General features: G+C 39.7%; 2 protein-coding genes across 2 annotated transcripts in view; one reads left to right on the forward strand and one right to left on the reverse strand.

Annotated features, from left to right (window-relative positions):
• Positions 1-6498, reverse strand: part of si:dkey-12j5.1 (uncharacterized) — an 89553-nt gene extending 83055 nt beyond the window's left edge. Inside the window, exons 1-7 of the mRNA XM_057834677.1 lie at positions 6330-6498; positions 6066-6175; positions 5432-5578; positions 5206-5355; positions 3253-3362; positions 3035-3158; positions 340-432 (exon numbers count right to left, since the gene is read on the reverse strand). Coding sequence (XP_057690660.1) covers positions 340-432; positions 3035-3158; positions 3253-3362; positions 5206-5355; positions 5432-5578; positions 6066-6175; positions 6330-6396 — 801 coding nt within the window. The 5' untranslated portion in view covers positions 6397-6498. The remainder of the gene's footprint in view (positions 1-339; positions 433-3034; positions 3159-3252; positions 3363-5205; positions 5356-5431; positions 5579-6065; positions 6176-6329) is intronic.
• A 282-nt stretch (positions 6499-6780) lies between these two features.
• The window catches only part of mindy3 (MINDY lysine 48 deubiquitinase 3), a 36916-nt gene continuing 32858 nt past the window's right edge, over positions 6781-10838 (forward strand). The window contains exons 1-6 of the mRNA XM_057834543.1: positions 6781-6898; positions 7324-7643; positions 9056-9135; positions 9222-9282; positions 9359-9568; positions 10499-10550. Of these exons, the coding sequence (XP_057690526.1) occupies positions 7550-7643; positions 9056-9135; positions 9222-9282; positions 9359-9568; positions 10499-10550 (497 nt within the window). The 5' untranslated portion in view covers positions 6781-6898; positions 7324-7549. The remainder of the gene's footprint in view (positions 6899-7323; positions 7644-9055; positions 9136-9221; positions 9283-9358; positions 9569-10498; positions 10551-10838) is intronic.

Here is a 10838-nt window from a genome sequence, read left to right on the forward strand (position 1 = left end):
TCGTTGTCTCGTCATAAGAACATTTGCTCCATTTATCCATGAAAACTCGGGTCACAATTAGAATTTATTCTATTTTAAAGTGTCTCTTCATAACATTCTTTGGCGACATTATTTTAATTTCCTTCACCCGCAGCCAGATCACACATAAAATTACACAGTTTAGCAAGCATTGGTTCCACTTATAACTTTTATTATCCTTTTTTCATTATCTTCTACTTTTAATCTCTACTTGTGTTTGTGCCTTTGGCAAAATGCATTGTGAAAATCCTTTTAGTCCAAAGTATTTTATAAACCATAGAACATTAAGAGTTGGATGAAGACAGACATTTACAAATTCACCTTTATGTCATCTTCCAAGATGGAGGAGGTGTCGTTCTGTTTCTGGGCAGGCAGCCACTGTCTGACACTCTTCAATAAGTATTCTTTCCCTTCCTAAGAACGGAGGGGGGAAAAATACATCAGTGACACCGTAGTACAATATCTAATTGTTTAATGGATGCTTAACAGATACAATGAAATCCATGGACTGGTTTGTTGTATGAGATCCAGCAAGCAAATACCTGGCCGTGTTGTTCAAAGAGTAATCTGATTCAAAATCATCTGATTTTGAAATCCCTTTTTTTGCATAAACTGCAATGTATTACATCTAAATTACATCTATCCAAATCATTTAAAGTTTTTGGATCAGCCTAATCCAGATCCAAACTTTACAAAATGACCATATTTGGGTAGCAAGTGCTCTATATTAGACTGCATATTACACAGAAGGCTACAAGTTCTGTAAAATAAAAAATACACAAATAAAAATTTAAAAAAAAAAAAACACACACGAAACACCAGCATGTAGCAACGCTAAGTCTACTCATTTGAAGAAACAAAAAGCACATAAAGGCAAATACCCCAATCTCAACATCTCAAGATCAGAAAAAAAGACCATGTCCAACCCACAAAAAGTTTATAGAAGAAAAAAAGTAAAATAATATCCTGCAAAAGTGGAGCGTCCCTTCCTGTGATGATATCATTGAGCCAGCACAAAATGCAATTGTCCGAATGTATTTTTGATACTGTATTAAGTTCCCAATTCATGTAAAAACTGAATCCTTTACCCAATTTCTACAGCTTTTGAGTAGTATTTAGTGTGAAAGAGTATAATTTCAATTGTCTCGTTTCAAATTGAGAACAAATGGATTTTGTACTGCATGGTAAATGTATTTATTTGGCAAGTTGTAACCTTGTTTGAATATCATATAGTTCCTGGAATAAACCCTAAACCCACCAAGCTGCTGGGATCAAAAGTGATCCCAAATCCAAGCAAAAGGTTTAGAAGAAGAAAAAAAATGGGGTTGATCCAGATTAAAACCAAGTTGTATTAACCTATCAAATCTAATTTTGATCCCAAATCCAAGCAAAAGGTTTAGAAGAAGAAAAAAAATGGGGTTGATCCAGATTAAAACCAAGTTGTATTAACCTATCAAATCTAATTTCAGAATCTGTATTTGGTTTTCAGCAAAATATTTTGAAGAATTGATTAAATCTATTCTTAAAATCAGTTTCGATTACCGTAGTTAAAAAAAAACAAAATACAATAAAAATCTGGGTCCTGGGCTTCCTGAAGTATAATTCTGCCAATGGAGTTAGACTGCCCCCTACAGTTAAGAAATTAATGTTTAGGGTTTAATTCCACTCAACCTTTTGAAAATACCATACAGTATATTAATTGTTTGGTTGAGAGTGGCACAGTGGGCAACTGGTAAACACGTACACCTCACAGTTCTGAGGCTGTGGGTTTAAATGAGGCCTTAGTGTGGGGAGTTCGCATGTTCTCCATGGACCTACGTTGGACTTCTCTGGTTACTGCAGTCTCATCCCAAATTCCAAAAACGCTATTTGAGGGTTAACTAACATTTCTAAATTATTTGTGTGTGAACACGAGTTTGAATGTTTGTTTCAATGTTCAGGCATTTAAAGATTTTAGGCCACAGTCTAAATTACATTATTCATTCATTAAACTAGTGTAAATGTATCAATACCCTGTTTCACATGACTGACATAATAATAGTGATAATAATTCCTTATTTTTTAAATGTAATACAGTCAAATTTATTTGTGTGTCTTATTGTCAAAAAGATGACAAGAAGCCTTGATCGTTGGATGTTTCAGGGCACAAATGAGGCATTGCTGTTTGTACATTTAGCACTTGTTTTTGAAAGCAACATTATTTGATACAAATGATTTTAGTCTTTAAATGCAATGAATAGACATTCTGAATGAAAACTAAATGTCATTGCTACAAAGACTAGTCAAAACATTTGAACAAATATTTTGCCGTTGTGATGTGTCTTTGTTTGAATAATTGACACGCTGATATGTCACCAGCACCATTCTAATACAGTTCTACTCTTTCTTATTAATTATAATACGTAAAATTTAAATGTCAAAAAGAGTGTGTGAAAATGGACCTTGTGAAAGGTTGAGCAGAGCTTCATTAGGATTAAATGAAACGCAAATCAAAAATAATTTCGCACTTCTTTTACAGAGAAAGGTCAGCCTGTGACCTTTCACTTGATATGTGGACAACTCACTTCACAAGAAATTTCTTTTAGAACTATTCAATAGTAGAGGTAAATTTGAGAGTAACTTTCTCAAAGCAGCTCTAGGGAGATGAAAAATAAATACTGATCATATAAAATGCATGGCCGATTCCCACTAGTAGTGCATGCCCTTTTTACTGAACAAAAGAAATCATCATCATTTAAACATTACACTTCAAAATGAAAGGATATTCTTGGGACATTCTGCCTGATTATCTCTTTCATTGAAGTTGCATAATTGTCTAACAAAGATCTGCCTGATAATTAGCATTCCCATCCATATGACCCGCTGCGTTTCTGCATGAGTGATAATTTAAGTGTCCATATGCTGATTAATGGAATACGATTCAATTTGCTGAGAATAATTAACTCAGCATATTCCTACTTTAATGTGGTGATAATTCATCCCACGAGTGTCTGCGTACGTGTGTGTATGACCTGACCTGAATTTTCTCTGTACTGAACAAGTAGCTGGCCATGAGCTGGAGCCCTTCAGGGTTGTCAGGGTGATACTGCAATGCTCTCTCAATGAACTCTCTGCACTTGTCAGCAGCTCCTTCCTCCATGCTGCACACACATTGACAAACCTCAGCTCATTAACCAAAGTAGAGACAAGAAGAGAGATTAGAGATGTCCAGATTCAAATTATGTTCTCAATTACCAGAGATCAGTTAGGTAAAGCTCAGCAACAGAGCAGTAAGCCATGCTAACATCCTTCATCGTTGGGAGTTCTGATTCCGCATCTAAAGGTGATGCAGCTGCGGCCTGTGCCTGATTAAATAACATGGTCGGCTTTAAAAACATGTCTTGATCAAAAATGCCTTAAAAATACATTGCATTTTCATGAAATCATAACACCGCTAACATTTAATTAACATCACTGGTAGCACGTCATTCTTTTAAAATCCATTTCTGTTAAAAAGTAAATCCTTCCAGCACCAACATTGTATACAGTACAACCTAGCGACAAAAACGTAGAATGCACCAGGTATGGACGGTTAACCTTAAATGTGGATGATGGCTAAAATTGATTGGCTGATGGATAGTGGCTTCCAAAAAAATAAAAAATGTGTTTGACTCCTCTCGATTGGACAGATTACATAAGAGGTTCTTAACACTTCCTTACTTTAGGGCCCAACTTTGTGCAAACTTTTATTACATTTGTAGTCAATACATAAAATAAATCAACAAAATAAAAATAAATGACTAATAAAAAGAATGATAAGATGAAACTGTAGAAAGGATCATCTATTTTTCTAAAGAAATCCAATTAGCATACATTGCAAACAAATATATTTAACATATGTATTATTATTATTAATAGTAATTGTAGCAGTCAATATTTTTATAAATCAATAGTCAATATAAATTAATTTTTATACCATTAGAAGATCGAAGTCAGCAAGAGTTCAATCAGTGTAGCAACTCTAATGTAGGCTACAGTGCCATGGGTGTGGTAATGGGTGAAAAAGCTCATCAAACCTCATTCCATACAGATGTATTTTACACTTATGTTCGCTATCAAAGACGTACAAATACATCTCTTTTGTCTATTTATTTATTGCAGGAGAGGCTAAATAAGGGTCCAACATCACTTTTCACCATGAGATTAATCTGGAGAGTGGAGACCAATTTTTATGTACCCACAACGGCCAGTAGGAAGCAGAAGTGCGTTGAATGCACTCAGCAAGTGTCAGTAGTGTATTAAAAAAAAACAATTAAAGTATATTGATAACAAACAGAGAAATTGAACTTTAAATCACAGGCCTCCAACATACTGGACATTCTGGGAGGGCGCAAAAGGGTTAAGACCTCCAACAGCGACTGGCTTATTTCATATTCCGTATTCATATTTTGCTCACACGTCTCATGCACAGGCATGGATAGGAAAGTGTACAGAGCCTAGAATTTGGTGCTACGTGCCTGTCCCCGCGCATGGTCCTTGCTTCTCATAGATGGGTATTTTTTATAGGGTGCCATTTGTGTCCCCAGTATAAATTAGGATGTATTTTCCCGAAAGTTGGACGAACGTATTTTTTGTATATTATCAATTACCGTGTAATATAAATTCAACTTTACAGGCTCCTAAATTCTTTTTTCTAATTTACTTCTGGTAAAGGTTTACTGAATTTTGGTAAGTCCCCAGTGTGTTTCATTCAAATTTAGTCTTTAAAATGACTAATATGAGTAGAAAAAAAAATCCCAAAACAATTTTGATTTCATTATCCTGGATAAACTATCTTTAATAATGTGTTGTTTTCAAATTAAAATCCACTCTGTTAAAGCCATATGTATATATCAAAGAAATTAATTAAATTCAAACATTTCAAAAGGTTCATTTGTAAAATTATAAATTTCTCATCAAGTATCCAAAGTCACATTAGCTATTATGCTAGCAGAGCTAGGCTGAGGGCTAACCTTAAGACAAAATGTCCTCTCTGTTAGTGTCCATATGGCAACTTATTTAAAAAATTCCCCAGGTAACAAACATAAATTATTTTGATAGCGACAAGAAATTAGCTGTTGATTACAGACTGTTCATTTGATCAGTATGTCCATCTAATTGACAATGAATTTAACCTTGGAATTGTACTTCAAATCAGTGTGCACTCACGGTAGCCTTTTGTTTGTCCAATGCAGCGAGCAGGACGTGTATTCCTTTGGTGTAGAAATCAATAGCTTCCTGCCCTGTGTGGAGCTGTCCCAGGTACATGTACTTACTGTGGCCTACATCTGGGTTTATCTCCACAGCATGTAAAAAAGCGTGCATCATGAGTCAAGGAGGCTAAAGGCACCCATAGAATTCATGATTACAGAGAGTACTCCACAGTTAAGGATATTCCTTTAGCTTTCTCGGTTTCTCCAAGCTCAGAGGAGATGTGTCCCAGCATTTCAAGAGCCTGGAGGTTGGTGGACTCCAGGTCTAGGGCGCGCTGACAGTAGAGTCCAGCCATCTGAAAGTCAAAGCTGTCCATGCATTCTTCAGTCTGTGCAACACAAAACGACAAGATAAGGTTGACGTAAAGAAGAGTTGGGTACCGATATCACATTAACTCGTTGGCTTCAATTGACAGCGCAAGAGCAGGGGTGGGCAAACTCTTCCACAAATGTCCACGGTGAGTGCGGGTTTCATTTCCAACCCATCAAGAGGAAACCTTTTCACCAGTCTGGTGTCTTGCAAGCACAATCGGTTGATCGCAGTCAGGTACTAGTTGTTTCAGCAGAAACCTCATTGTTTAACTGTCTGTGCTGGATCAGTTGGACAAAGACCAGGACCCACTACTGCCCTTGAGGACCAGTTTAACTACCCCTGCGCTACAGGTCCAATCCATGTTGACTGGGAGGGCTGACAGTGAATGATTGCTACGAGCCCTCCCAGTCAAAATGGCACTGGAACATGAGCATTCAAATGGCACTGGAACATGAGCATTCACAGCCATTCCTCAAAGTTTAAATGAATTGGACGTGAGTAACCTTCTCTAGTAGTTGCTCAACAGAGTACTTGGCCGCTGTTTTCTTCTTTGCCTTTTCATGCATCCTCACTTTCATCCTCTCCTGAGGTGTCAAGTCCACAAAACCGGCATCTAAAGTTGCAAAATAAAAAGGAAGAGTAAGATTGACCATTTGATGCAAGCTTATACTCTATCGGCATCTTAAATTGGAAAATACATTGGTAGAGTAAGATTGACCATTTGGTACACGCTTATACTCTATCATCCGTACATATTACCGGTTTACCGTGGTTTGGACGGTTGCCTTTCCTCTTTGGTTTGGTTTTCTTTTTGCCCTTAGCCTGCCTTCCCATAATTTGGAATGCAATGCCTAACGTTTGAACAATTTAGACTTTCCCTCAGTGAACTCCCAAAACACATGGAAATCAGAACATTAAAAGTGTGCGCATGCGCCAAATGATTGCTTCCTGACAGCTACGGAAAGTGACAGGAGACATACTTAGTTGTCAAGCCATATTTGTTGCCCATAATATTAAAATGTCCAATTGGCCATATTTAATTATTGCCATTGTAATTAAAAAAAAAAAAAAAAAAAAAAAGTCTAATCTTAATGCGACGTGGGATGCAATTTTGAGGGCGGGATTCATATAATGACAAGCGCGTGGACCAATGGCACAATGTGTTTTGAACGCACCCCCAACGCAATGAGAATTTTCTAGATTTTAACCAATGAGGAAGCACGTTACATTTACGCACAGGTTTTTCTGATTCGGTTGTAAATACGAATGACAGAGGCGTTGATATTGATGACATCGCGCAGTTAATACTAAAACCCGACTCGACTTTGTCGCTCAGGTAATTGAACATTTGCGTGATTTTACTACTGACGAACAGTATATTATTCCCGTTGGACTGCAACGAAACTGAATTGCAAAGCAATCCTAGGTTAGCTGACTTGTAAATGCTAATGCTAGTTGCGTTAGCTTTATCCATTAAATCGAATCTGAGTTTAAGAATAGCATCACAATGTATCATACGCGTAGTGAATACACAAGCATGAAACAAGGTAGTCACGCAATCTTGTCAACTGTCGTCATTTTATTTTCGCTATCCAGACCTTGTAACGATTAGCTGTTAGCTTTCCAGCTGTATATTTTTTTTTCTGTAGTTAAGTTCAGTTTTTGTTTTAAGCACCCCTCGAGGTTTTATTTTTAATTATTTTTAAGGCACTGTATATGTAGGCTCCAGGTTAAGGCGTTTGTTTATCATGCTCCCTGCAGGCTGATGGGACCACGTTGATGTCATTCCACGTACCACTCAGCTTCTTGCCAGCCCAGAGAGGAAGACTGCCTTGTTCCACAGGTAGCTTGTGGCCAATGCCACAGGCTCTACCTGCGAAGGAAAGTGGCCCACCAGCGGGACAAAAGATCTTACACGTTAGCTGCAACCAATATCAGTTGACCTGCGCCTTGAATTGCTGTGCATCTGTTTGCATGAAAAGTGGTCATGTCAGACTTAAATAAAGAGGTCGTGGATTTAGTGTGGGGGAGACCAACAAGTGGAGCAGTTTCAGCCTCCATATTTCGCAGATGGACACAAGGTAAGATGTTAAGTCTGTTTATTTCTTTTTTTTTTTTTTTTTTTTTTTTTTTTTTTAAACCTGTCCTGTTCAGCTGTTTGACACAGAGAATGGAAGTCTAAGTGCCCGGATTCTGAACAGTTTTAATGTTTCACATGGAGAGTCTGACATACTCCCATTGTGATCATTCAAAATACCTTTTTATTATGACAAAGCAGCGAACAGGAAGGGATTATGGGGGGACAGAAGAAAAGAAATACAAGAGAAGAAAGAAAAGAAACACATACACAAACAACAAGAAATACGTTGAACATCTAAACTAGTTACTAATATGCTGGTGCTATCGTCAGCGAGATGTATTTCCGGTTTACACCATGTGGGGGCCAATTGGCCAGTGAAAGAGGAGAATGGGGGTGGGGGTGTCTATAAGACTATATGCTAAGTGATTGAAAGGGGTAGAGTGTACACAAATCAGTTCTGTGATCTAGAACCCAGTAATCGTGTGAATCTCTTATGAGTGTAAACCCGTTGGCGACCAACCCTACGCCGCCGCATCGCCAATCCCGGCACCGGAACCCCCAACCCGAGCATGCCCTACCACATCCAGCAGCACGCAAGCCCCACCGGGCGCGCGACAGCCACGCAGACGGGCGGAGAAACCGTGCGGGCGCCAACCCAGGGCCACGGCCCCCACCCAGCCAGCCCGGGGAGGGAGGGCGGGCGGGGGGGTGGGGGTGCCATGCGCAGCCCATCCCTCCTCCCGCCGCCCAGCAAAGAAGCCACCGTCCCCCCCCCCGGGACCCAGGGTGGTCCCCCGGGCCACCCACGCGCCCATCAACCGGCCTTCAGGGATGGCAGGAGGGGACGCATCACCAACCCCACGCCTACACCCACCCCCGCCCGCCCACCCGGGCCACGAGCCACAGCCCCCCAACCGGCACGGCACGCCACGGGACCCCCAGCGGCCCACCAAGCCCCAGGCAAGGCAGGGTCCCCCGCCGGTGCAGGCGACACCCTGCTGATACACCGGTGCCCAGCCAGCGACCCGCGACGGAGCGCAGGGCGGATGCCCAGCCAGAGAAGAGAGGGGAAGGCGGAGGCAGGAGAACGCCCAGGAACTGCCACGGGGCGATGCAAGATCGGAGACCCGACCCCCCAACCCACTCCCGCGGCCGGCAGCCGAGGCAGAGGGGAGGCCACACCCCGGGAGCCACGCCATATAGAAAAAGTGTGGGACCCACCTACCACCCTATTACTGTGGCTAAGTCTGTTTATTTCAAATTGAATGCATGTTGTGTCATATAGCGCTCTTGTAATACTCCGGGTTGGCGGATATTTGAATATGAAACTATCCACCTCAGATATCTGTGTGCACTGTGCAGAAAGTGTTTATTGGAAATAGTTTAAAATGATTTGCTCTGTGTCAATCACAGGGTTTGTGTTCAGTGACAGTGAGCACACGGCACTGGAGCAGTTTGAAGGAGGGCCATGTGCAGTAATTGTACCTGTACAGGTATGATCATTTGTAAATCCATATGATATGTATGCTGCCTTAAATATGAAGTCAAATGAAAATGTAAATTTGTTTTCTCCTTGCAGGCTTTCCTCCTGAAGACTCTTCTCTTTAACCGAGAGACTTCAAACTGGAGACATGTGACAGGTACATCAAACTAAGAACCATCACATTCTTTTTGTATGCTTCTTAAATAATGCATTATTTTGTGTGTGCTCTTTAGAAGAAGAGCAAAAAACGCTCCTGTGTTCTGCACTAAGTGAGATTCTAGAATCTGCCTGCTCCAACACCTCCACAGGATTCTGCCTTGTGTCATGGGCCAAGGGACAAGGCCCACATATTCTCACACATACAAAAGCACAGAACCTGTCAGAAACGCAGGATATGCCAGTGCCAGAGAGCAGCCAACCACTGGAGGGGCAGCAGCAACCCAGTGAGTCTAAACAACTGTTGGATTACAAAGTCTGATTTTGAATGACTCTCAAAAAGCAATGCTCACTCCTTCACAGGAATGGGCTCTTTGCACAGAGCACTGTGACGTCACATCTGGAGGCGAGTTTACCTTAAAATCAGAAGATGTAAAAAATGCTGCTTGGTGTGCTGGGCGAGGTTTTACAAAGACAATGTATGTCTATGATGGTCAGTTTGGGCAAGTTCTTTAAACAGCACATTAGGAATAACAAATTTTTTGACAATAAAAAACCAAGCAGACGTTTGTCCGTTTTGGAGAGTTTGTGCAAAGAGCCCATTGTATGTACTGTGAAAGACTAACCATCAAGACTGTAATATGCTTTAAACCCTAGCACACAGTCCAAGCATCTCACTTCTTTGTTCAAATAACAGGTTTTTGTGATTAAAAAAAAAAAAAGAAATCCTTTTTGAAAATTTCTAAAATCAACGTATGAGAACTCTGCTATTATTAGGATATGGCTATGATAAGACATAACTAATAACATTAGAAATTCGATATTAAATTTGAGTCATTGCACATTTGTGAACATTTATTATTCCTTTGAATAATGTCAAATAATTCACCTCTGTACAAGTAGGTTTTTCCTAACATTGTTTGGTTTCTGGCTGAAGCCTGAATTTTTTTAAGGTGGTCATCAATATTTTTCATGAGTTTAATTGTTAATTCTGGAGGGGAAAAAACATGGCAACACCTTAGTGTATCAACGTTGCCTCCATTTAAAAAAGAAAACAACAACAACAAAACTTTTTTTTAGATGTATAATTTACTTGTTACATTTCCAATGTTAAATGTTTTGATTTTTGTCTAAAGTTTTCTATCACAAAAACCTTGCATTTGAGTGTGGTGTGTAAACACTTTATATCTACTGTATGTTTGTTTTCTTGTACTTAGCTGCTTTGGCTGTTGAAGACCTTGGCTTTGAGCGATTTCACAGTGTTCTTCAGTAAGTGACACTATGTTTTCTCTCTAAGATACTTTATCTTTAAGGAGATAAATTCACCAAGTCTCACTTGTCTAAAAGATCTGTGACGTTGTTGGAAATATCCCAAGGATTGTCCACTTTGATTTGTAATTGTCATGTTGAAATCAACTGCTTTGAGGACTCATGGCTTATTCAAATGTGCCACTGGTCAACATATTCCACTCTAATGCAGCGTCTACAAATGCAAGAATGGATTTGATTTTACCATGTTGACCAGTGGGACCAGCTGTTTTAAACCTGAATCTAAAT

This window comes from Corythoichthys intestinalis, chromosome 4 (assembly GCF_030265065.1).
Source record: "Corythoichthys intestinalis isolate RoL2023-P3 chromosome 4, ASM3026506v1, whole genome shotgun sequence".
NCBI lineage: Eukaryota > Metazoa > Chordata > Actinopteri > Syngnathiformes > Syngnathidae > Corythoichthys > Corythoichthys intestinalis.